The sequence below is a fragment of the Mustelus asterias genome, chromosome 13 (assembly GCF_964213995.1).
Source record: "Mustelus asterias chromosome 13, sMusAst1.hap1.1, whole genome shotgun sequence".
Lineage (NCBI taxonomy): Eukaryota > Metazoa > Chordata > Chondrichthyes > Carcharhiniformes > Triakidae > Mustelus > Mustelus asterias.
In genome coordinates, this window is record NC_135813.1 from 63,800,957 (window position 1) to 63,828,626 (window position 27,670).

Here is a 27,670-nt window from a genome sequence, read left to right on the forward strand (position 1 = left end):
TACTGTCCATCTTAAATGAAAATTATATGATTGATAGTGTAGGAAAACCAACAGGTTAGACACAAGGAACACTTTATGAAATCAAAATTTACTTCATGGGTTTAATCCATCTTTATCAAGGCTACTATTGAAGCTTTGAGTCACTACTTGAGATAATTGCCAGACTTGAACGAGGCTAAATGAAAAAAGCTTGCAATTGCTTCTAAATTCAGGTCACATCAGGAGCCAAATAAGAGATCTATGTACTGACCCTTGTAGTACTCCACTCAACATCTTTCTCCGTTCCATCCCTTCTTGCCACCCTGACATTACAACTCACACTAGTACACTCTGTTATGCACTGTTTCCCATCATTATTTAAACTTCAAATCAAGTACCACATACTATCTGGGCTTCCATAGTTTTTAACTTTCCGAATGTTTTATCTGGAATCTTGAAGGCTTTTTGGAAGCTGATTTTTAAAAGTAAATTAATTTTATGGGATATGGGTGTCACAGGCTCGGTCAACGTTTATTGCCCATCCCTAGTTGCCCTTCAGAAGGTGATGGTGGGCTGACTTCTTGAACCACTGCAGTCCCTGTGGTGTAGGTACACCCACAGTGCTGTTGGGGAATTCCTGGATTTTGAATGTCGTGGAATTTCCATGATCTACATGTGAAATTTCCACCTGAAATATCAGAATACGATTCCAAATTTATCATGACTATAGTATTAAACCTTTGTTTTGCTAAATGGATTCACTGAGTCTGTTTCGTGGCTTCCATTCGTTTAACTCTTATTGATAGGCCAATTGTATTGGTCAGATTTGTCCATTTAAATATGTTATATTTGTGGATCTTCATCAATACTAAATTAGTCTTTCTGACTGGACATTGAACACAAACTTCCGCCCACCTTCTTACTCAGCTCCATGCTGAACATACCTAATGCCTGAAGGAATTCATTACTACTTAGTTTCCCATAAACATATCAAGCACTAAAATAATTCGGTAGTAATCTTATTCCATATATACCTGTATAAAAATCCATCTTGTGCAAAAGTCGACCCATGACTTGCCTGGAAATACCCCTAATTTTTCCACAGACATGTAAAAATCGACTAGTTTTTCAGAAATCAAATCACTTTAATTATTAGTTACTAGATAATTGCTACAGTTCATTAATTTAAAAGGTATGTGTGGGAATTTGTATGTTTTAGATTTCCCTATGCCAATTAATTTTAGTGACAATTTCCCAGCCAGTTGACAAGATTAATGTTTACCATATGATCAATCATGATGCCTTCGCTGAAGAATAACAAGTACAGAGCTCAATTTAATCTGTAGAGAAAAATGGCAGAATGGGTTAACAAGTTTTGTCAAAATGGTCTCATCACCTTTGGAGACATCCAACTCTACGACCTCGAAGAAACAAAGATGTATTTCAGTATTCGAGGCCAGTGCCAGTTGCTGCACAAGATTCATGAAAAGCCGCAATTTAGTACTCTAGCAGAAAGCAAACATTATACTGCATCTGTTACCTGAATTTGACAAAATCACCAAAAGAATAATGCATATTGATTGGCCTGCATCAGAAATAAGGGCGAAAGATTGATGAACTTTGACCTGCCAGCAAACAAGACTGTTTCCAAGATTGGTGAAAAAAAGCAATCTTCATTCATCTTTGTGAATCGCCAAAGATGTCTGGCGATTCACAATGGTTGCACCTTGTATGGCAGATGGTATAACATTAAAGCTGATAGTGAGATTCAAGCAAAATGTCTTCCCCAAAGAGAAATTTCAGAAAGGTGTTGTCCATGCTTTTGAGGAGGCTGGATTGTTGAAGGCAGTTGCAAAAACAAGATCAAAGGTGTGCTGAACAGTATCGAGGACAATCACTTGTGCAATGTTGATACCTGTACTACTGATAATGTTGGAGTTGAAGAAGATCCATACAATTATTATATACAATCAAGCTATTGAGAGAAATTGATAGTGATTTTGAAGAATTTTAAAGTATTATAGTTAATTCATTAAGGCATGTATTTATATTGTGCTGGATGAAATGAATATTGTTTGTAAAATTATAAAATAAATGTTAGGGAATTAATCTAAATTCTTTAATGTTGCTGCGTTTTACATTATTCCATTTGCAACAGTTTTTCTTGACCCAAATCAAACACCCATGTCAATCCTCTCAAAAACATAACCTATGTAAAAGTTAATCCCCCCGACTTATCCTAAAACCTTAAAAATTTGACTTTTATTGACTTTTAACGAGTACATGTGGTATTTAATTTCATTGTCAATTACTCCACAACTTTGAAATATAAGACTTGTACACTCCCTTGTCATCGCCCTTTTACGGTTATAATGCTAGAAAATGTTCTATTACAGTAATAATCCTTTACTATGCTTGTCTCTGGTAAAAAATTGCCTGGGAAGGGAAGAGAAATGGTGTAATCTTGTGCACATAAAAAACAGATGTGAAAGACTTGGATCGTGGTCTTACAGTGGGATGTTGGCAGTTGTAGGCAGTTAGTTCCATATTGAAGTAAAAGGTCATAATGGTAAGTTGTGCTCAGATGGGAGACTGGATTTGTGAGGAATTAAGAGACTGGAAGATTTGCCCAGCTCATTTAAAATAAATTTCAACAGCAGGCTTTTTGTTGATCTTAAAATTAAAGAAGGTCATTTATTATCACACTTGCCCCAGATTTTTAAAGTGCAACCTCTCAATTACTCATCTCTCTTACATTACACATACGGTGCCCCACAAGACTGTGTTCTCAGCCCCCTACTATACTCCTACACCTATGACTTTATGGCCAAATTCCTCTCCAATTCGATTTTCAAGTTTGCTGACGACACCACCGTAGTGGGTCAGATCTCAAACAATGACAAGACAGAGTGCAGGAATGAGATAGAGAATCTGGTGAACTGGTGCAGCAACAATAATCTCTCCCTCAATGACAAGGAGTTTGTCATTGACTTCAGGAAGCGTAAAGGAGAACATGCTTCTGTCTACACCAATGGGGATGAAGTAGAAAGGGTTGAGAGCTTCAAGTTCTTAGGTGTCCAGATCACCAACAACCTGTCCTGGTCCCCCCATGCTGACACTATAGTTACGAAAGCCTACCAATGCCTCTAATTTCTCAGAAGACTTATGGAAATCTGGCATGTCAGCTACGACTCTCACCAACCTTTACAGATGTACCATAGAAAGCATTCTTTCTGGTTGTATCGCAGCTTGGTATGGCTCCTGCTCTGCCCAAGACCGCAAGGAACTACAAAAAATCATGAATGTAGCCCAATCCGTCATGCAAACCAGCCTCCCGTCCATTGACTCTGTCCTCACTTCCCGCTGCCTTGGCAAAGCAGCCAGCATAATTAAGGACCCCACGCACCCCGGGCATTCTCTCTTCTGCTGCCTTCTTTCGGGAAAAAGATACAAAAGTCTGAGTTCATCCTCAAATAATGAGATGCCTAAATTTCATCGGTGGCTGCAAAGTTTCCTTGTACAAGTCCATGCTTAACTAAATATTAGATACAGACTCAAATGCTGTCCACACTTTAAATGCCCATAGTTATATGTTAAGTTACAGCCATTCACAGTCTGTAATATCCAATATCCTCATGCTTGTACCAAGCATTACAATAACCCGCACTGGGAAAGTGTGTGCTGGGATTAAAAGTGACCTGGCTGGGAAAGTGAAAAGGAAGCAACACATTGGAAACTAGGAGCAACTGTGAATTGTTTGTTGTAGGAACTATAATTCCGTGGAGAGTGTGATTAGTAAAAAGGGAACCATTTATCTCTATAGTACAAAATATAAATAACCTACAAATGATAATAGTGTTTAGTCAATAGTGGGTGTTTTAATCAGTTGAAAGAGTAAAAGGTTTAATATATGAAATCCTGTGTCATCCTTTTGGCTATTAACTAGAAGTTTTATTTTCTCTTTAAAGTTTATTGGTCTCTATGGAGATTGTAACAAATTGCATCAATTGCTTTTCTCTGTTTTTAAGTCACTTGTTTTTCAGCCACTTGTTTTTCAATATGCATTCCTACATCTAGAACAGATTTGTTTTGTCGGTATGATCTCTCAGCAGTCAATTGTGGAAAGGAGATGATCTAATTTTCAATGAGGTGTGGTCTCCAAGCTTGGTTGTTAGAATTCTGAACCTGTTCAATCCCTATCAACTATTTGGCAGGCAAGGGTATATCATCATTTTTATGGGCTGTACTGTTGTTTCCAAGCAGAACTGAAAATAAAGGTGTTGCAGTATTGCATTAGCTGCAGCTTCAAATTTGTGCAGTCCCATAGTGCTTTACTTACATTTTCAATTACCTGTTACTATAGTAACAAACTTGTGCACTAGTAACCATAGCAGCATCAAAGTCGGCACTTGAACCCGCTAAATAAAATGTTGTAAAATTATATTCTACAATGATGCCTAAAAATATTCAGTATTTCATTGATGTTAACTACTTTCAATATCTAGAACTTGAGCTGAGGGTCTAAGTACATTTTGGGTTTTCTTTTTGCAGCTTAAGTCTTGGTAAAGTGCTTAAGATATTTTTTTCCTTTCACGGAATCTGGGTGTTGCTGGCCAGGCCAGCATTTATTGCCCATCTCCAATTGTCCTGGAGAAGATGGTGGTGATCTGCCGCCTTAAACTGCTGCAGTCTATGTGGTGAAGGTACATCCACAGTGCTGTTAGGGAGAGAGTGCCAAGGTTTTGACAGAGCAACAGTGAAGCAATAGCAATTATGGTTCCAAGTAAGGATGGTCTGTGATCGTGAGGAAAACTTTGAAATGGTGGTGACTTTTGTTCTTCATGGAGGTCGTGGGTTTGAGGAAGTGCTACCAAAGGAACTTTGGCAAGTTGTTGCAAGTGCATCTTCTGGGTGGTACACACTATAAGCACAGATCACCAGTGATGAGGGAGGACTGCATATTTATGGTATTGGATAGGGTGCCAACTATACTGGCTGCTTTGTTCTGGATTGTGTCGCACTTCACCAATGTTGTTGCACTAATCCAGGCATTGCAGAATATTCATCACATTCCTGATTTGTGCCTTGTAGATAGTGGAATGGCTCTGGGGAGTCCAGAAGTGAGTCATTTGCCACACAATACCTCACTGCTGAACTGCTATTGTGGTCACGTTATTTAGGTGTCTAGCTCAGTAAGTTCCTGGACTGCGGTGACCTCCAAGATGTTGGTGGTAATGCATTAAATGTCAAATGGAAGTGGTTAGACCCACTCTCTTGTTGGAGACGGCAGTGGCAAGTGACATTTGTGCCACACATCAGCACAGTTCTGAATGATGTCCAGAGTTGCTGCATGTGGGCCTGGACTGCTTCATATTTCAGGAGTTGCCAAAGGAACTAAACACCATATAGCCAACAGCTAATTGGTCTACTTCTGATCTTATAGAATCATAGAATCCTTACAGTGCAAAAGGGGGCATTCAGCCCATCAAGGACAGAAGTTCATTGATGACGCAGCTGCAGATATTTCGGACTGGGACATCACACTGAGGAATTCCTGCAGTGATGACTTGGGGCTGAGATGACTGGCATCCAATAAGCACAACCATCTTCCTTTTGTTCAAAGTACGATTCCAGTGGACAGTTTGTCCCCGATTCCCATTGATTTCAGTTTTACTAGGGCTCCCTGATGACAATCCATTAAAAACTGCCTCACTTCTGAAAATCAGCTCTTTTGTCCACATTTGAATGAAGGCTGCAATGAAGTCTGGAGCCAAGAGGCCTTAGTTGAACCAAACTGAGCATTGGTGAGCAGGTTGTTGCTGAGGAGGTGCTGCTTGATAACATTGTCAACATCAACTTGCACCATTTTGCTGATGTTTGAATGTAAACTGGTGGAATGGGAATTGCCTGATCAGATTGGTCTTGCTTTTTGACATACCTGGGCAATTTCCCACAGTGTCAGGTAAATGCTAAGGGTGCAGCTATTTCTGGAGCACAAGTCTTCGATACTACAGCCGGGATGTTGCCAGGGCCCATGGCCTTTCCTGCATCGACTTCATTAAACAGTTTCTTAATATCATGTGGAGTAAATCGATTTGTCTGAACATTAGGATCTATGATGGTGGGGAGCTCTGGAGGAGGCCGATATTGATTATCCATTTCTGGCTGAAAATGGTTCCAAATGCATCAACATTGTCTTTTGCACGAATGTGCTAGACATTCGCATCATTGAGGATGAGCTGTTTTTGGAGCCTTCTCCTCTGGTTAGTTATTGAATTGTTCACCACCATTCATGGATGTGACAGGACTGCAAAGCTTTGATCTGATCTGTTGATTGTGGGATTATTTAGCTCTATCTGTAGCATGCTGCTTCTGCTGTCGAGCACACATGTAATCCTGTGTTGTAGCTTCAATTTTAGGATGTCTGGTGCTGCTTTTGGCATGCTGTCTTATGAACCAGGGTTGGTCCCCTAGTTTGATGATAATGGTGGAGTGAGATGCACGCCAGTTACAGATTGTGGTTGAGAAGTACAGAAGGAGGACATTCAGTATGTCAAACACTGCCTATCTGTACTCACAATTTGGCAAGTCTCATCTCCTGCCCTTCCCCATAACCCTGATCTTTCTTTTTATCTTATGATGCTTATCCAATTCCATTTCGAGAGCTGGAATAGAATATGCCTTCACCAACTTTTTCTGCAGTCCATTCCAGATCCTAACCACTTGCTGCATAAAAGATTCTTGTGTTACTTTTGTTTGTTTTGCCAAATACCTTAAATCTGGGTCTCTTTGGTCTTGACCCCTCTGCCACAGGCAACAGTTTCTCTCAATCTACTCTGTCAAGACTGCTCATGATTTTAATGTTTTTATCAAATCTCTTCTCAACCTTCCCTTCTCTATGGAGGACAACCCCAACTTCTCCAATCTACTCATGTAACTGAAGTCCCTCATTGCTGAAACCATTCTCTCAAGCCTTTCCTGAATCCGCTTTAATGTCTTCGCATCCTTCCTAAAGTTGCGCTCAGGAAACTTTGTATCCATGCTGCTACTGTTCCTTGTTTGCCATGGCTCTCAACTTTGCTGATAACCAGGCTCCTTATCAGATGTCTTTTGGAAGTTCATATGCACCACATAAGCTGCATTTTCCTGATCAACCCTCTGTTATCTCATCTACGATTTACTGTTTAAAAAATCTGTGCTGACTTTCTTTAATTGATCCACCTTTGTCCCAGTGACTAACAGTTTTCCAAGCCAATCTTTCATTTCAGTTTACCTGGGACAGACCTGCTCTCAACCCACTGAAATATGGACATACTTATTAGTAGCCTGTAACCACCATCCCTTGACGTTCAATGGCATTGCCATCATTGAACCCCCACTATCAACATCCTGGAGGTTACCATTGACCTGAAACTGAACTGGACTAGCCATATAGAATTGTGGCCACAGTAGCAGATCAGAAGCTATGGGTCCTGCAGTGAGTAACTCATATCCCCAAAGTCTAATTACCATCTACAGCGTGTTAGGAGTATGATAGAATACTCTCCGCTTGCCTGGATGAGTGCAGCTCCAACAACACTAAAGAACCTTGACACTATCCAGGACGAAACAGCCCACTTGATTGGCACTCCATCCATAAACATTCACGCACTCCACCATTGATCAACAGTGTGTACCATCTCCAAGATACACTGCAAAAACTCAACCAGACTCCTTTGACATACCTTCCAAGACCACAAGCGCTACCATCTCGATGGACAAGAGCAGCAGGCACATGGGAACACTCCCCTCCAAGACACCCACTACCAGACTTGGAACTCTATCGAAATTTCTTTACTGTCACTGGGCCAAAATCCTAGAACTCCCTCCTTAGTAGCACTGTAGATGTACCTACACCACATGGATTGCTTCGATCCAAGAAGGCAGCTCACCACCAACTTAACTCCAATTGAGGGCAAGTACTTCCAGCTCATTGATAGATAAATGCCACTTCGGGCAGCTCCCTGTTTCACTAGGCTATTCAACTAACAATATTTGAAAGTATGAGTCTAACTCTTAATACAAATTTAAAGCTCAGAAAAGCTTACCAGAAATTCCCCCCTGAAGGAAATCACCAATTCCTCACTCAATCTAGTCTCACTCTAGTGTATTCTGTGTCTTGTTCTCCCACACGTCCATTCCCAGATCTGCCTCTATTTGCTGCTGCTCCTCTCATTAGTGAGCTCTCAGCATGCTCTGTCACAAGTCCATTCCCAGGATTGGCTCGCTCTCCTGCCTCTCCTTTCACTCTAATTGCTGTCACTGTTATGCACTATCATGTTTTGATGGCTAAGCTTCTCTACCCGATGCTGCTGTCATCCTCGAACTATTACAGGCAAATCTAGAACTACTTTGAACCAACTCTTCACCCCTCCACATCAAATTGCATTACTCTGTCACAGTATAAAGTATTTGCATGCATGGTCTCTGAATACAGTTGGTTTATAAATACACATATTGGCATCATGAAGTTTGTTTAAAATTTAGTGATGACTATAGAAGTGAGGAGAACAGGAAAGGCTCTTTCTGCTACCAAGTGCTTTAAAGCCTCGTTGACTCCCTCAGTCTAGCAGAATCAATATAATAATGTTGGACTTCTTGACTCTGGCATGGCTGATCAATGAATGAAGTGTTCTACTCTGTTAAAAACTTCTGGTTCAGAAGTGGTGCTCTTTTGAATTGGACATACGTTCAACAAGGAGGTACGGAACTTGGAACTACAAAACAGTCAACATAAACATCCGCTATCCGTATGTAACACTAAAAAGCAGACTCCAAGATGAAAATTGCAAACCTTGGCAAAATATTATTCCCAGAAAGGTATGGTTATTCTGGCTGGTTTGCTTTAGGGTGTGTTGATTATTCACATTAAGATGTAAGCCATATCCTGGGCTTGTTCCTCTTTGGGTACTTGGCTTGGGCTATTATCTATTCTTGCAACTAGTGGTATTTTTAACATTCATGGCTTGTGGGTGTCCTAGACCAGCATTTATTGCCCATCCCTAATTGCCCTTGAAAGATGGTGGTGAGCTGCCTTCTTGAACCGCTGCAGTCCAAGTGGTATAGGTTTTGTACACCTACAGTGCTATTAGGAAGGGAGTTCCAGGATTTGGGCTGCGTGACATGAAGGAATGGTGATATATTTCTAAGTCTGGAAGACGGGTGGTTTGGAGGGGAACTTGCAGGTGGTGTTGCCTGCTACTGTACAAAAATGACCAATTTAAAGTAGTCCATTTTGACCTTCTGATTAGAGCTCCCAGAGCTGAAATGTTAACTCTGTTTCTGCCTCTGCAGATGCTGACAGATCTGCGAAGCATTTTCTGGTTTTATTTCAGATTTCCAGCATTTGCAGTATTTTGTTTTCGGGATGAACTTTTGCCCTCCCCTTTTATAAAGGGGCGAGTGTATTTGTTATTTATTTGGTTTGATTCTGTGCTCTTTAACTTGTTATCAAAGCTTGAGGATGCCCTGCTCCTTCCCACATCCACATAATGGACCTTGTTCTCTACCCCCGTTTTTAAACAGGAGTTCCATGCTCAAATGGAGGAGATGGAAGTGACTGTACGCCAATTGGAGGAGGATCTTGCTGCTGCCCGCCGACGGGCTGACCTCTATGAGTCAGAATTAAGAGATACTAGAATTACGGCAGATGAATACAGACGGAAAGCAGCTGAATCCCAGCAGAAACTACAGAAGGTTGGTCTGAGTACCTGCCCCAACAGTGGGTGGGAGGGAGATGGCATGAAAGAGTGTTGAGGCGATGAAATGGAATTTTGCACACCAAGAAAGCTGGGATGTGGTGAAGTCACGAACTTATCAGAAATGGAGGGGATTGTCACAATGACAGAATGTACTTTGACATAACCATTTGATAGTCACGTTCGAGTTGGAATTATCCATGTTCCTAGTTGAAACTTAGACACGAGATTTGCATGCTTCTTATTCTGACTGGGTGGGATATTTTAGTCACACTAGTCAATGAAGCATTCATTATGACAGATGTGTGAAGGTGAACTCATTCTGTTTGTGAAAGATCTTTCCAATATTCTCCAAAATGCACTCTTGAAGATACTGAAGGCCGCTTGTCACCAACTCTACTTTGCTTCCAATTTTGGCTACTTAGTTTGTCTTGACAGTCCAGCAATGAATATTACATTTTGTGTAATGTTGCTATTATTGATCTTTCTGGAGCAGATTCTACTCTAATGTTAAGAATGGGTGCAGCACAATGTGTTTGTGTGTGAGGGGGCACAGAGTCCATGCCCTGATTTGATCCAAGTCACTGACATCAAGACTGATCTTCCATTCACAGACCAGAGACCAGGGGAAAGCTGAAGTCGGAGAGGTGTACGCCAAACTGGAAAAGGTTTTTAACTTTTAACCGTTCTTCACTAATGGAAGTGTAATTTAAGTGCATTGTTCGGCTAACCCCCAGCTTAAGAGTAACTGGCAGAGTAGTTTAAATAATTTAATATTAATTACAAAAGACTACTTATTTTGAAGAGGGTGTTTTTGTATTAGAGGTGCTCCTAATAGGATTGCATTGACTGGTTGAATTTGGATTAACTTCAAGCAATCTACTAAATTAAGCTGTTCTAGAATTGAGTCTGCAGAGAGCAAGGCTGGAACGAGAGAGAGATCTATGGGAGAAAGATGTATGCTTGTGCATGAGTGTACATAAAAATAAAATGTATGTAGGAGACAGAGACAATTGGTATAGAACCAAGGGTAAGGGCAAAGTAATGTATTCGGTAAATGAAATCCAGAAATTAGAAAGATTTCTACATTAATATTATGAAAAGGAGTCTGATTAGTGTGAAATGGACCTTACTGCAAACTATTTCAGTGCAATGAAAGGTTATTTAATATATTGAATATTAATATTTAAACCTACAGTCTGATCTTTCAATGTGTTGTTGAAAGCTGAGGGAAAGTGTTTTCTGAGGATGGATAGTCAGCAATTTAGTGCATTCAGTGCTTTGTCAGAAAAAAGAATATGTTTTGTCCAGTTTCAAACCTGGCAAAATGCTTTGAGGAAACTAAAGAAAGTTAAGTGGCTTGTAACCTGGAATTAGATCATATAAGCATTGCTATCCGTAATGTGGCGTGGATGAACTGCACAGAAGTAATATGTGTAAAGTTAAGCTCAAAGATGTTGGAAAAAGTTGTGAAACACAAATGTGTTTTTGATCATTTTCTGTCCATAGTATTCATGGCCTATTATTTGTCTTTTAGATGAATGCAGAACAGCAAAAGAAAATACAGGAACTGCAGGAAAAACTCACTAAGGTAACGCAGTTTAATGGCAACGATTCCCCGGGGAAGGAAGCAATATTGATTTTAATGGTGGTAATTTTCATTGGAAGGATGTAAATTGTTACCTAGTGTATCAATATGCAATTTTCTTCAGGCGGATGGAACTTCTACAGATCCAGTGCCTGGAATGCCGGATAGGATCGACCTCAGTAGGGGGTGGTATGATGATGGCCTGGGTGCTAGTAGACTCGCCACTCACTACATTGAAATAGAATTGGGTGACAATAAACAAATGGAGCATGCTGAAATTTGTGCTCACCGATATCTGGAAGTATTTGTACAGGAGGATCAACAGATAGGAGGGATGGTTGAGGGCAGGACACTGGATTAATTAAGAAGCATAGGTTGCTGCACTGGGAAGGCAGTATTCAGGAAAAGTGAGGTTAAATGAGCTAAAGGGCCATCTAATTCCATTACATCACATGGTGTAAAAACATTGAACATCTGTTCAATGGTCTGTTGTCTGAACCTGTTAAAACAAATCATTGTTGTAAATTTGTAATTCACGGAACTAAATACCATAACCAAACAAGGTAGGAAAACAAAATGACGATTGAAAAGTGCTTTAAGCCTCACATGCATTTTATTCCTAATGTGTCTAACTCTGCAATCCACAATGTTACCACTCAATCCTTTTGGTTACTAGTTTGAATAGGAGTGCAAGAATCGACTTTGTCAGTTTTTACTCTTGACAGCAAGGTATTATATCAGTAACTCCAATGCACATGCTTAGGAGTTAATGGCATCAGGAACTTCAGATGGGACATAAAAGATCCCATGGCATTATGGGAACAGGGAAATTCTTCTGTCATCCTGATCAACATTTATTCCTTAACCAGCATCTTTAAAACATTTTAATTGTTCATTTATCTTATTTTCCTTGTTGGATTTGTGTGCATTTCAGCTGCTGTGTTTCCTACATTGCATCAGTGACTACATTTCAAAGTTACTTTCTTGGGCTATGCAAAGATTGTGAAAGGCGAAGTGTAACTGCAACTTTCTCCTTCCGTTTGTCTCTTAATGCAATGGCTGAAACAATTGAGCTATATTTCCTCCATATTGTAAACGTTTCCTGATTGGTCCATCCTCATTACCTGGTATGATAATTCATTAAATACCATACAGTCACTTTGTTAGAAGACATCGATCAGATCTATCTTTGATAATAAACACAGGAAGCAACCATTACACATACACAACAAAAAACAAACAATAGATTCAAATAGCATTAGTTAAGATCAGATAATCTAATTTAGTTGCTGAAAAATGTATATTCTGACTGTTTGGGATAGCCCTTTTCTGTCAGGAGACTGCCTAGGTTTAAATATAAAAAAATAATTCTGAACTGACCTCTTGTATAATTTTGTTCTATGACCATTTCAGGCAGTGAAAGCAAGCTCTGAAGCCACAGATCTCCTGCAGAATGTGCGTCAGGCTAAAGAACGCGCAGAGAGAGATCTTGAGAAACTACAGGGCCGTGAGAACTCTGGTGAAAGTATCAGGAAGAAACTGGTGGAGTCAGAGGTACATTAGAGATTCAATTACTAAACGTAGTTTGTCAATGCAGTATAATCTCAAATAAGCTCACAGCAGTGACCCTACTGACAAAAACGCTCTGGTGCACACCATAACTTCTTTGTTAATTTAATAAATAAGAAAGAAGTGCTTGCCCAAGAGCAAACTGCTAGCTACCCCAGGGCATTTTGTGGCCTCCACTTCTTTCAGTAATTGGCTGCACAAATGGCAGGAATTTTCACATCAAGAACCTAAACTACATCAAATGCATTCCACGATCCATGATCTTCACAGATTTTTGATCCTCTGTTGTTCTGCCAAACTTCACCAGGCCCACCAAGTCAGACCTATTCCCTAGCTTCACTTGGCCTACTCCTGAATCCATTTCTTTCTCTTGATTTGATTTATTATCGTCATATGTATTGGTGTACAGTGAAAAGTATTGTTTCTTGCGCGCTATGCAAACAAAGCATACCGTTCAGAGAGGAGGAGTGCAGAACGTAGTGTTACAGCCATTGCTAGGGTTTAGAGAAAGATCAACTTAATACAAGATGGGTCCATTTTGGTATCTCTTCTTTACCTTCTCATACCTGTTCTAAGCACATCGTGATCATGAAACCCACTTTATTATTTCCTTGATCCCATTCCAACTAAATTGCAGAACACCCAAATTCCCTCCTTGCCCCCCCATGCTAACTGACATTATAAATGGTTTCCTCGCTTCAGGTATTGTTCCGCCCTATATTTCAAAATCCTATTATAATCCTGCCCCTAAAAAAAAACTCACTCTAATCCCTCTGTCTTTGTAAAGTACCCTATATCCTAACTCTTCATCTCAAAAGGCTTTGAATTTATTATCTAGTCCTGACCAATAATATTTCCCACAACTCTCTGCTTAAATGTGACTCACTTAACATTGTTTCACTTTAACATCCTTCATAAAGTTATGTCAACATATCCGTTTTCCAGAGAAAGTACAATCCGGTGAATTTGCAATCAGATTATCCATGATCATTTGAATGACGAAGTAGGCTCAAGAGGCCGGCCGAGTAGCCTACTCCAAATTTGTATATTTGTACTTTTCACTTTAATGTCGTTTGCTACAAGTTTCCCCCTCTTCTGCCCTCTCTCTAGTCCCTCTTCCTCTGACTCCTAGCACTTCCTTAGTTTAGAGTATTAATATTACTTAGAATTTGCTATATCATTTCTGCTACCTTCAAATGCATTTAAGGCAAAGTTTTGTAATGTGGATAAAATGTCTGGCCAATGGTCTATTGTCACAGTAAGTTGGTTAGTAGTGTGTTAATACCCTGTGTAACTGTCACTGCTGATGCAGTAGAAATTTCTGATGTGCTGGTAATTGTAGGAACGTCGCAAGTCTCTGGAGAACCAAGTGAAACGGCTTGAGATGGTGGAGCGCAGAGAAAACAAGCTGAAGGAGGATTTGCAGACAAAATCTCAGCAAATCCAGCAAATGGCTCAGAAAATCCTGGTATGTATAAGAAGTTAACAGTGAAGATAATAACGCCAGCAGTGCAAGGGAAAAAGTACCTGTTGGGAAGATAATGTGAAGATATTATGTTGTAATATCCCCCCAGCCCAACTGCGCCCCCTTCCCAGTTGTTTTACTTTTACTGGATAATCCTCCTTGCCTAACAGAATGGATAGGTGATCTATTAACAGTATTTACCAAGGTGTTATTCATGCTGACCACAGACATGTCATGTGAGAGTGGTCTGGTATTAATTCTTTATCTTTTGCATTCCACCTGTAACTTCACACAGCAAAGTTAGAGAGCGGGGAGCACTAACATTGAATTGGCTTCTCTGAACTAGTGATTCATGCTGTGCTGGTGCGTTGCTTGAGACTGAAATGCTGCTTAATGCTGTGGTGGCATGTGCTGTTCAGTGCACTATTGGCTTTGTGTCAGTCTTTTGACTCCGCTGTCTAGTACTTTAATATGGAGGACAGCTTAGTGTGCTATATTAGGGGTCATTGTGATTGCTGTAAAATCTTGTCCTGCATCATTGCTGCACATACTCCTCACTCTCTCGCACTTGCCCACATTCCATTCTCATTGGAAATCTATCAGAATATGTTGGGGTGATAGGATAAGCAAAGATAACTTGTGTGGATGTGGAGGCTCATTCTGTGCAAACCAAGAGAGGTAAATTTAGGTGGGGCGGTGGTGGATGAAGAAATGTATGTTACGAAGAAAATAATTAATGTCCTAAATGAACTGTGCAACTTGGCTCATAGAATTAACTTATGGAACAGTCTACCAAGCAGTGTGGTCATTTAGAACACCAAAACGGAATGGGACAGGTTCGTGAATCAAGGGATTTTAGGCCTTTGGGAAGTAAGAAAATGGACCAATGGTCACAGTGAATGCTGAAAAAGAAATTAGTCTCCGTTATACGCTTGTTTACTCTGGTATTATTATCCAACGCCGGCATCTCCACATCATTATTATAGATAAACAGCTTCCCGTGCTCTGTCACCAGCTTTTTCACCCATTTCAGTCTATGGATTCTCTTTATTGCAGCAATGTGCTTTTCCATCCTCTACTCTGACCCAGTCTTGGGATATCCCCTCGTGGTTAAGGTCATGATTTTAACCAATCTTGCTGTGGTCTTTTGACTTGATATGTTTCAGTATCCAGTGTAGTGCCATCCTATATTGAGTAGATAAAGATGGCTCATGCTGTGTTGGTGTGCTTGAGGGGTGTACGCTACCCAATATTTTAGTGCGTGAGTTGCCTGGGGAGACTTAAGTCTACTGGGTCATTTATTGATTTTGACACTACATAAGAAGTACAAGACAATTGTGTTCTGAAAATATTTGATGTCTGATGCTTATTTACACAAGGCTCGGATAATAGCTAGGTTTTAGTTCCATAAAGATTGTGATATGGATATTCCTACCTGTAGAAATCATCACATGAACAAAGGAATATGTTTATTCTGTTGTTTACAATGATCCTGCTCTCTCTAACACAGGAGTTGGAGGAGAGCTGGTGTGAAGCCCAGGCAACAGCACAACGCATGGAAACCAATCTCCGACAGAAAGAACAGCTCTATGAAGATAAAATGAAGGTAAGAGGCAGAAAATGAATAATGGAGATCTGAGTCTATAAAAAGAACAACAAATGTCTTGTATTGTTCTCACTGGCACAGTGGCTTTGTGTGAGCAGCAAAAGCTGTGCAACTTCTGCCAATCATCTTCAGCATTTCTTTCACTCAATATATCAACTAATCTTAAATCTAGAGCAATCTAGATGGGGAGGCGATGGCCTAGTGGTATTATCGCTAGACTATTAATCCAGAAACTTAGCTAATGTTCTGGGGACCCAGGTTCAAATCCCGCCATGGCAGATGGTGGAATTGAATTTTTTTTAAAATCTGGAATTAAGAATCTACTGATGACCATGAAACCATTGTTGACTATTGAAAAACCCATCTGGTTCACTAATGTCCTTTAGGGAAGGAAATCTGCCGTCCTTATCTGGTCTGGCCTACATGTGACTCCAGATCCACAGCAATGTGGTTGACTCTGAACTGCCCTTTGAACAAGGACAACTTGGAATGGGCAATAAATGCTGGCCAGCCAGTGATGCCCATGTCCTACTAATGAATAAAACAAAAAGCATCTTAGCTGAAAACAGCCGCCAGTGGCGTCTTTTAGGTCCTTTAATTTGAATGAAGAAGGGGGATTGGGAGAAAAGAAAATTCAGAATAGTACAAAATGAATCTCAAGTTTTTCTCCTCATGACTTCTGAACAAGGCTGTTTGTCATTATTTATAGAAGGCGCCCCATCTTCTGTTCTTATTTGTGTTGTACTCTTTCCCAGGTTATGGAAGCTCAGGTGAAGATGGGCATTGCAAATAAGGAGTCTTTAGAAGATTCTCGCCTCCGACATGAGGAGGACTCGCGTAAAAAGTGCAAACTGATAGATGATCAGAAAGCGGTACGTGAGAAATTAACTTTAAAACATGGCATAGCGTGGCTGAAAATATTTAACTCTGACAAACGCAAAAATCTAATCATGGCTTTTATTAATATGGCTGGTTCTCAAAATGGACTGTGATTCTCAAAATAGAATGTTTTCTCTCGTTTGGACTTTTGTCCTTCTGTCTTCTTGCTCTTTGTTGTCCGATTCCAGTCTTAATCTGACTTTATATTTCAGACTATCAATGCCATGGATTCCAAGATAAAGTCACTAGAACAAAGGGTAGCAGAGCTCTCTGAGGCGAACAAACTTGCAGCAAATAGCAGCATCTTCACTCAGAGAAGCATGTGAGTGTTGGAATGTCAAAGTCTGTACAATAAATACATAAATATAGAGTTAATTAAATTGACAGTAGCCTATGGTAATGATTGCCAGACTCAATTAATTAATGTACCTTCCTCTCACTTTGCTTTCTCCTAAAATAGTGATTGTACAGAAGGTAGCTTCTAATCTATGTGTATGGTTAGACCTGGCAGGAAAGATGGGGACCAAGTTTGCAATCAAACTATTAAGGCAGAAGAAAACAAAGGGAGAAAGAAATCGAGACAAGTATGTTTGTTGAGTGAACAAGACTGACACGTATTTCCACCTGCTGGATTTAAACCAGGTCTAAATTAGGGTTTTGTCGGGAATATGTCGATCTCAGCCCATTTTTTAGAAGTCATAGACATGGCTGCTAATTAGTAGCTCTTACTGAAAAATGGGTAGAATGTTGAATATGATTGACAAAGAAACAGTAAAAGTCCTAGGTGGAGATTTCTGTGTCCATTTTCAGCAGGAAATGACGGTGGAGGCAGACAATCAAGGGGGGAGTGTCCCAAAACGGCTTTCGTGTGTGTACAGTTTCTATTTCAATTATTTTTGCATCACGGCACCCTTTAAATAGGGCACCTGGTTCCTTTGAGACTTGCTGTGGCTGGTGGGGTGGGCTCGTTTAGAGTCCGCTCCCTGGTTTATTTTTTGGCAAAGTGTTTGAAAATATGGTGGGAAAATTCAGCAGTGCAGCCAGCGAGCTACACACACCACTTTTCCTGCCCAAGTTCACACTTTGCCAAAAAATGGCAAAATTCTGGCTCCTAGAAAATATTATAATGATAAATCGTTATTTTAGTAACCATCTGCCAGTAGGCTGAATTAAAAATGGACAAAGTCACAGAATACAATTTCAAAACACATTTATCCCATGCAATAGTTAAAATTTGTCATTCGATCACCTTAAAAGCAGTGGAGCTGATTGCTAGCGCACAGAACCAGCCTCTGATTCAGCAATAAAATTGACATTCATTCCAAGATTGCAATCTGACTATGTGACTGGTGGTGGGACATGTCACACTGGTGTATCAGATGTGCTTTACTGAGATTGTAACTGTTTGAGGAATGTGCTAGGGCTGAGCCTGTGGAACAGGAACTCCAGGCAGACCAGAGAATTTAATTCATTAAGACACGTTAAGGACAGCAGGACAGGTGATGTGTCAAGGCTGCAGCATACTGGTGTTACCCAGGACAAAAACATCTGCAGTAAGTGCTTGTGTTTCAAGGAGCTTCAGCTCAGAGTCTTTGAGCTGGAGGCTGAGGTGCAGACACTGCGACACATCAGGCAGGGAGAAAGTTACCTGGATACTTTGTACCAGGAGGCAATCATCCCATTTAGGGTAGGATCTTCCGATTTAGTCAATGGTTGGGGACAGGACGGTGTGACTGCGAATGAGGTGGGTAAGGGAAGCCAGAGGGCAGGAGTGTCAGCCTCTGCAATTGTCCAAATAGATTTGAGATTCTCTAAACTTGTTTGGGGCTGCAGGGTGGATGGGCAAACTGACACTGTTCTCTGTAGAAAAGAGCCAGAGTACAGGCAGCTGTGTTGCCTGCTCACTGCCAGAGTTCGGGACATCTGTTCAGAGCTGGAGAAGATAGAGCTAGGAAGGAGATTCTGCATGGAGAGCACAAAGAGCTGGGCATTAAATTGAAAAGCAGAACCTCAAAGGGATTATTAACTGAGCCATGTGCAAATTGACTCAGCCACCAATGGCAGCAAGGGATCAAATGAGGGCAGGCGTGTTTTATTAAAGAGTAGAGACAAGGGAAGAGAGAGAGGTTTTAATATGCAAAATGGTAAACAGATTGACAGGAAGGGTCAGAGAGCACAAGTCTAAGAATAAATCAACAGATGAGGCTAATCTTCTCTGTATCGTTCCAATTTTAGTATAAATAACAGATGAGGCGAGAGGTTATAAAAATAATAATTAAAGCTCTGTACCTGAATTTATCTCGCTTTCGACACGAAAGCCGATGGATATGATCATACTTATTAATCACTATTTGCACTAATAGCCATGACAGAGACATGGGTGCAGGATGGCATAGATTGGGACCTGAATATTGAAGGGTATTTGACTTTTTGGAAGGAAACGAAGTTAGAAAAACGTGGAGGGGTCGTTCTGTTAATTAAAGACGACATCAGCACAATAGAGAAAGTTGACCTAAGTTTAGGAAACCAAGATATGGGAGTAGTTTGGTTGACTCGATGGGCTGAATGGCCTACTTCTGCTCCTATGTATTATGGGCTAAGATGAAGAATGATAAAGGCAAAAAGTCACTTGTGGAAGTGGCTCCCTAACAGTTATCACTAGGTAGCACAAGGTATCAAAGCAGAAATAGTGGGAGTTTGAAAGATGCACCAATTATCACTGGTAAGTTTAATCTACATATAGACTGGATGACAGATTCGGAGAATGTTTTCTGAATAACTTCTTGGATCAGCACGTTTTGAAGCCAACCAGACAGTTGGCTTTACTAGAGCTGGTATTGTGTAATGAGATAGGACTAATGATCTCATATTGAAGGCCACCCTATGTAGCAGCAATCATAATATGATTGGATTTTGCATTATTTGGACTTGCAGAAGGTGTTTGACAAAGTAATTCACGAAAGGTTAAGTCACGCTCCGAGCCCATGGTGTTGGAAGCAGTATATTGGCATGGATAGAGAATTGGCTAATGGGCAGGAAACAGCAAATGGGGATAAGTGATTCTTTTTCAGGTTGGCATTTCACAGGGATCAGCGCTGGGACCGCAACTGTTATATATATCTTAATATAACTGCAATATATATTAATGACTTGGGGGAAGGAAGTGAATGTACCGTAGCCAAATTTGCAGATGACATAAAAATAGGTGGCAAGACAAGTTGCGAGGGGGGGGGATACAAACAGTTTACAAAGAGATATTGATAAAGTAAGTGGGCAAAAAGTTGGCAAATGGAGTATCATGTGAACTTGTTCATTTTGGAAGGGAGAACAAAAGAAAAGTGTAAACAAAGTGAGCATTGGTCCTGTCGAGAGTGAGATTGTGGAACTGATGGAAAATGAGATGGCAGATATTTTGCATTGATCTTCACTATAGAGTTGTGGTTCCCAGTGTGCTGCAACCAGCTGCCGGAATATTTTGGTGAGTGCAGTATTGGCGGTGGATAGTGGGCAAGTGGGGACTGGAAGGACAGCAGCTGCCAGGCCTAGCCTGGGTGACCAGCCTTGGACATCCTGCGGGACTGACTGGCAGGTACATTGACTTAAAGCAACAGATTAACCAAGATTGGCCCCCAACTTCCAATATAGTTAGACCGACTAATAGGTGCGTGGAAACAATGCAACTCAGAGAGTCAAACATACATAGAGGAAGGTTTGTCTTTACTGGGAAGCCTATTTACCAGTGAGTGCTAGCCGGCATCCCTGCCCTGGTATTGCCAAAACATCTGCATGTGACTGTAAAGAAAAAATGTAAAATGAGTAACTATTCCAGTACTCCACTGCCAAAGAAACCTCAGCCCGTGTCTCAGGCTGGCTCGGCTATTCTCTCTCCCCAAGTAGGCTGGTCTGATGATCAGTCCCACGATGGCCTTTAGCAAATGGGACCTGGTCATTTTCCCAACTGGAGTTTTCTCAGATTGACAGGACCTTCAAGGAGGACCTACACTCCCTTCCCACCCTTCTCCTAATTCAAACCAAACTCCCAGAAAGAAATCTTTCCATTCCTTGTTGCGATCTTTTTTGTTTAAATAAAAAAGCACATTACAAAACTGTAAAGATGAAAAGCAAAACACAAATCGGAAATGCAAGCAGAAGATGTTGAAATTGCATGAGGAAGATTAACCTGATATACAGAACAGCGCCTGGGTTCAAACAGGAGTCTCGCAGCTTATTCACCATTACTCGGCCTTCAAGCAGCACAAGGCAACGGGAGCTTCTCATTTGAGTTAATAATCAGTGCTCCTCTCTGCGAATTATAAAGCGGGGATTTCAGCTTCCTTACAGATGGATGCGTCCACAAATTCAGAGAAAACAATTGTTTTTATGAAACACACGGGCAGCAACTTACTCCCCCATAGGTGTTGGAAAGAACAAGGTGCAGAACTTTTTTTTGTATCTAAGAAAGTCTTGGTCCTGCTTAGCTAACTGAACCTCTGGCACAATCTGATTGTCTCTCACCTCTCTGGAGGCGAACTTCTAAAATTAATTCAATCATGTTTTCCACCCAGGCTTTGGAGATGTGTTTTCTGCATTGATTTATCTCCATCCCCCGCCGAGACAGGGCTTGAATTTCCTTCAGTATCATTACAGTTTCAGTGAGAGGTGGATCACCATCGATGCAGAACCACATCAATGCTGCTCGTTTATTAAATATTCCCTGAAACAAAGTGACGGCATAGTTTAGAAGTGTTTCTGAAAAACAAATCTCAGAAGGTTTCAATTTGTATAGATGTGAAACATAAAATATGAATTCAAAGACCCATCGGCCTTAATTGATGACCTTCTCCCCGTTTCCATTGAGATGCCCAGTTCTTTGAATCTATCCTCATTTGTTTTCTCCACCACCCTTTTCGGTTTAGTGGCTCTACCTCATCCTTTAAACAAGGTGATGAGAGAGATACAATTTAATTGCTTATTTCTAGTTTTTTTTTTAACGAGCAGCACTTCTATTTGGAAGTTGGGGGCCAATCAGGGTTATTCTGTTGCTTTTATTTGTACCTGTCATTCAGTCCCGCAGGGTGTCGGAGGTTGGGCTTCCAGGCCAGGCCTGGCCTGGCAGCTGCTCTCCTTCCAGTCCCTGCTTGCAACCCTCTGTCACCCTCCAGTTTGGTCAGCTACTGACCATAATCATAGTAAATGGAAGTAAAGGTGATGTCTATGAGCAATCGTTCAGCTGAAAAGTGTGTGTGCCGTGGAATTCTGTCGCAGTGAAGTGTGCCATATTACTGAAAAGATTGTGAACCACTGCTATAGAGGGTACAAGTAAGATCCCAGAAATGGCTGTAAATCAGGAATCTGAAGGGAGGGATGAAGGTAGATGACTAGTGTTAAAGGAGTGTAACACTTGGGAGGAAATATAGGGCTGAACGGGATCATAGAGATAGAATAAAGCAAGGTAATTGGAAGAATTAATAGCCAAGGGTCTTGAATTTTAATTTGTTGAGGGAATGGGAAGCCACTGTAGGTTCATGAGACAATAGTAATGGGTGAACCGATTTTGTGCATTTCAAGATCCATGCAGCAGAATTTTGGACCAGTTGAAGTTTATAGAAAATGGAGGATAGAAACCAGCAAAGACATGTTACAGGTGTTTGGAAGCGTTGGAGGGACTTGTAATGGTGCTCCTTGTCACTCAGTTTGCACACAAAATTTCACAAAATGTACCTTTTCTGTGACTCAGCTGGTAGCACTCGCCCACCTTAATCAGAGGGTTGTGTGGTAAGAATTCTACTCCAGAACTTAAGGTTGACATTCCAGTGCAGTACCGGGAATGCTATACTGTCAGAAGTGCTGTTTTCGGATGAGACATCAATCTGACTCTGTGGGCTGGATTTTATACAGCCCATTGCTGGCCTGGCACTAATGTGGGATTCCGAGCCACTGCTGGTGGGCAGTCAATTAGACTCTTTAATGAACCAATTGACACCCAGTACCTCTGAGCCCACTATAATTTAGTAAAAGCTTAGAAATTAAATGGTGGCCACGCAGATCTCCAATGTCCTTGGATGACCTCTGAGCAAAACCAGTCATGTTTACCTGAAGCCCCCTGGGGTGGTGAGGGGTGCTTTATGATTAGCAGCATGTTGAGCTGCAGGCTTCTGGTTCTCAGTGGCAGGATTTCTGCCTCAATCTCGGGAAAGGCCCAAAGATGGCCTGAAGGGCATTTGATTCCATCAGACCTTCCCCCAATGGAACTGATGCGGCACTCCCAGCTGGCCCTCCAACATGTGGGTTCAGGGTGACCAACTATCATGAAATTAAATAAAGGGCACTTCAATTGTGGGAGTTAGCATTGTTGAGTGAAGTGGGGTGGGCAGCATGGATGGTTCACACTCACAAAAAAACAAAAGAGGCTCAGTCTCCCACAGGCTGCCCTAGACATGAGACAAAATGCATCCCTTAAAGAATGCAGGACAAATAAGGGCAATACAGGACAATTGGTCACCCTGGGTGGGCAAGATTGCTGGTCTGATAAATGCTACATTGCCCATCCCTGATGGCATCTTAAGAGCAGATCTGGAGGAATCCGATTTCTTTCCCTAAAGAACATTAGTGAACCAGATAGGTTTTTACGACAATCGACAGTGGGGTTTCATGATTCCAGATTTTTTTAAATTAAATTCAAATTCTACCATCTGCAGCGGTGGGATTCGAGCCAGAATCCCCAGAGCATTACCCTTGGTCTCTGGATTACTAGTCCAGCAACAATACCACTATGCCATTGCCTTCCCTCATATGTAGAAGGATGTAGAAGATCCCATGGTGCTGTTTAAAAGGTGAGCTGGGGAATTAGCAAAAATGTCTGAGCTATTTATCCCTCCATCATCATCAGTGAAACGGATGATCTGGTCAATGTCACATTGCTGTTTGTGAGAGTTCGCTTGCACAGATTGGCTGCCAAATTTCCAAAATTGCAACAGTGCTCCATTTGAGAAGTATTTATTTGCTGTCAAGCATTTTGGGATAATTGGTGATCATGGGCTATGTTGTATAAATGCAAGATTCTCTTTGTTTAGCTGGATTGAGAATTTACAATGTGAAGCAAGTGGAAGAATGTTAGATAAATAAACAAAATGAAGGGTTGTTTAAACAGAAGCAAATTATTTGAAGGATGCTCTCTTGGTCAACCACTGTCCTTGACCTGGCCTGCTGTCTTAAGGAACCGTTAAGTATATTTGTAATTGTCTAAATTTCAATGGCAGGAAGGCACAGGAAGAGATGATAGCAGAACTCAGACAGCAGAAATTTTACTTGGAGACCCAGGCGGGGAAGCTGGATGCTCACAACCAAAAACTGGAGGAACAAATGGATAAAATCAACCAGGGTGAACAAAGCCGCAAAAACAAACTACTGGAGGTCGAGACCAAGCTCAGGGAGGTGAGAATACACAAATGATAATAATGTGGATATAGGCGTAAAAAGTTTTATATCCGGCCCCCACATCCATGTGAACAACCAGTGTTAATGGTGTGAAATTCATATTTGAATTGATTAGTGGCAAGTCACATTCACCCCACACAAGTGCCAGATAATAACCATCTCCAACAAGACAGAATCCAACCATCTCCCCATGAAAAGGTGACACGGTGGCGCAGTGTTGGCCCTGCTGCGGCGCAGTGTTGGCCCTGCTGCGGCGCAGTGTTGGCACTGCTGCAGTGCAGCACCAGGGACCTGGGTTCAATTTTGGCCTTGGATGACGGTGTAATGTTTGCAAGTTCTCCCCGTGTCTCCATGGATTTCCTCCAAGTGTTCTGGATTCCTCCCACATTCCAAAGATGTGCAGATTAGGTGGATTGGCCATGCTAAATTGTCCCTTCGTGTCCCAAGATGTGTAGGTTTGAAAGATTAGCAGGGCAAATACATGCAGCTGCAGGGATCAGGCCTGGGTGGGATGCTCCGTCGGAAAGTCAGTGCAGATTCGATGGGCCAAATGGGATCCTATGATTCATTGGCATCACATTAACATTAGCCATGAATTTAACTGAATCAGCCATATAAATACTGCAGTTACAAGAACAGGTCAGAGTACTCCTGCCTCCCCAAAGTCTGTCCACCATCTACAAGGCACAAGAAAGAAGCGTGATGGAATACTTGCTTCGATGAGGGCGGTACAGTGGTTAGCGCTGTTGAATCACAGTGCCAGGGACCTGGGTTCGATTCCCGGTTTGGATCACTGTCTGTGCGAAGTCTGCACATTCTCCCCGTGTCTGCATGGGTTTCCTCCCACAGTCCAAAAGAGGTGCTGGTTAGGTGCATTGGCCATGCTAAATTCTCCCTCGGTGTACCCAAACAGGCGCCAGAGTGTGACGACTAGGGAATTTTCACAGTAACTTCATTGCAGTGTTAATTTGAGCCTACTTGTGACACTAATAAAATGAAAGTAAAGCTCCAACAACACTCGAGAAGCATGACACCACCCAGGGCAAAGTAGCCCCGCTTGAATGGCACCCTATTCACCACCCTATCCACTGGCAAACAGTGGCAGCATTGTGTATCATCTAAAGATGCACTGCAGCAACTCGGCAAGCCTCCTTCAGCAGCACCTTCCAAACCCATGACCTCTATCACCTACAAAGACATGGGCAGCAAATACATGGGTACACTGGAAGTTTCCCATCAAGCCACACACCATCCTGACTTGGAAAATATCACTGTTCCTTCCCTGTCACGGGTTCAAAATCCTGGAACTCCCTCAGCACTGTGGTTATACCTATACCACGTGGACTGCAGCGGTTCGAGGCAGCTCACCATCACCACCTTAAACAATTAGGGATGGAAACATATGTTGGCCTAGCCAGCAACACCCACATCCCACGTAAGAATTTTTAAAAATGTTAACAGATGTCTGTTATTTGGTTAGTAATAGCAATAGTCGTTCTCGAAACTGATATTTTTTACTGGTGTAATCTCAACAATCATTGACAGCAGTGGTATTCTGCGTTGGTGACCAATAAGACCCCTCAAAAACAGGAAAAACTATAAAACTCGTAATTTACAACGACAGCTTGTATTTATATTGGCCTTTGAATGTAATTTGAAAGCCTTAAGGTGCACACAGGTGTGCTTCAAAGCAAAATTTGACTTCAAGCAACATGAGATATTAGGGCAGAAGACTAAAGCATGATCAAAGAACATCTTAAAGGAGATTTAAGGAGGGAATTCCAGAGCTTGGGGCCTTCGCAGCTGAAGGCATGGGCACCAATGGGGTGCTCAAGAGACAAGTATTAGAGGAGCACAGATATCTGAGTTGTGGGCCTGGAGGAGATTAGCAATAGGATGGGTCAGACCACAGAGGGATTTGAAAATAGCGAAACGAGTTTTTAAACTGTTGCATTGCTTAAATGGGAGCCAAATTTAGGATACACAATGCCATCTGGTAATGATATAAATACACTAATTCAATTTGCTTTTCCTTGCAGTAACCTTGTAGAAGTAGTACAGATTGCAGAAAACATTGCTGTTTGCTATATAGGAATCTTATTTTTGTGCTATTCCACAGGTCAGCTTGGAGCATGAGCAGCAGAAATTGGAGCTGAAGAAACAGGGGAATGAACTGCAGTTGGCTTTGCAGGAAAAGGAGGCTCAGATTCGGAGTCTGCAAAGTACAAAAACTGCTCTGGAGAACCAGTTGCAAATGGCCAAGGCAGAACTGGAGGAGACCACTGCTGAGGCAGAAGAGGAGATCCAATCTCTGAGGGTCAGTGCCATCATCGTGCCCAATCTGTGCAGGGTTGATACCAGCTGTTTATTTTTAGAAGATTCCTTGGATGATGCCTTTAGAGATTTCGGAAAGCTGCGTAGTGGGAGGAGAAGTGTTTTCTGTCATTTGTGAAGTAACCAAGGAAACAATCAGTTTCTGAGCCAGTTCTTTACAGAATGCTGTGGGCACAAGAGGTTTATGGAGTACATCTTAAGTAGAGATGCCTTTGCCAGTGTGTAATATCTGAACCCATCCCTGACATTTGAGGGAGACTGCAATTGATGCACTGTCATCCTTTGTTACCTCTGATTAATTATACAGTGAAGCTACTTGACTGAACCATGTGATATTATATTTCTCTTTCCTCAGGCCCACCGTGATGAAATTCACAACAAGTTTGAAGCCCTTCGAGAGAGTTGTGCAGTATGTACTGAGCACTTGAAACATTTTACTCTTATTGCAAACATTATTAACAGCTTTTTATTCTGTTTTTACTGAATTTACTGATCAATGAATTTGTCCTAGAAAATGGAGTATATAATGATATCGAACCATGCGCTTTAACCCTAATGCAGCCCGTTTTAGAGTTTTAAATTTTTTTTTCATGGGATGTGGGCATCACTGGCTAGGCCAGCATTTATTGCCCATCCCTAATTGCCCTTGAGAAGGCAATGAATTACCACCTAGAACAGCTGCAGTCCACATAGTGTAGGTATACCCACAGTACTGTTAAGGAGTGAGTTCCAGGACTTTGATCCAGTGACAATGAAGCCGGGATAGTGGATGGCTAGGAGGGGAGATTGCATGTAGGAGTGTCCCCTTGCATCTGCTGCCCTTGGCCTTCTAGGTGATTGAGGTTGTGGATTTAGAAGGTGCTATTGAAGGAGTCTTATGGAGTTGCTGTAGTGCACCTTGTCGATGGTCCATACTGCTGCAACTGTGTCTTGGTTATAAATGGAAAGGAAAATGAAGGTGGTGTATGGGTGCCAATCAAGCAAGCTGCTTTGTCCTGAATAGCATCAAACTTCTCGAGTATTGTTGGAGTTGCATTCATCTAGGAAAATGGGTCGTATTCCATCACACTCCTGAC

At 41.5% G+C, this 27,670-nt stretch overlaps 1 protein-coding gene across 1 annotated transcript in view; it reads left to right on the forward strand.

Annotated features, from left to right (window-relative positions):
• cita (citron rho-interacting serine/threonine kinase a) overlaps positions 1-27,670 on the forward strand; it is a 175,101-nt gene that overhangs the window by 69,859 nt on the left and 77,572 nt on the right. Inside the window, exons 14-24 of the mRNA XM_078227647.1 lie at positions 9,544-9,714; positions 10,331-10,384; positions 11,254-11,307; positions 12,718-12,858; positions 14,216-14,341; positions 15,849-15,944; positions 16,700-16,816; positions 17,036-17,145; positions 24,083-24,257; positions 26,380-26,577; positions 26,950-27,003. Coding sequence (XP_078083773.1) covers positions 9,544-9,714; positions 10,331-10,384; positions 11,254-11,307; positions 12,718-12,858; positions 14,216-14,341; positions 15,849-15,944; positions 16,700-16,816; positions 17,036-17,145; positions 24,083-24,257; positions 26,380-26,577; positions 26,950-27,003 — 1,296 coding nt within the window. The remainder of the gene's footprint in view (positions 1-9,543; positions 9,715-10,330; positions 10,385-11,253; positions 11,308-12,717; positions 12,859-14,215; positions 14,342-15,848; positions 15,945-16,699; positions 16,817-17,035; positions 17,146-24,082; positions 24,258-26,379; positions 26,578-26,949; positions 27,004-27,670) is intronic.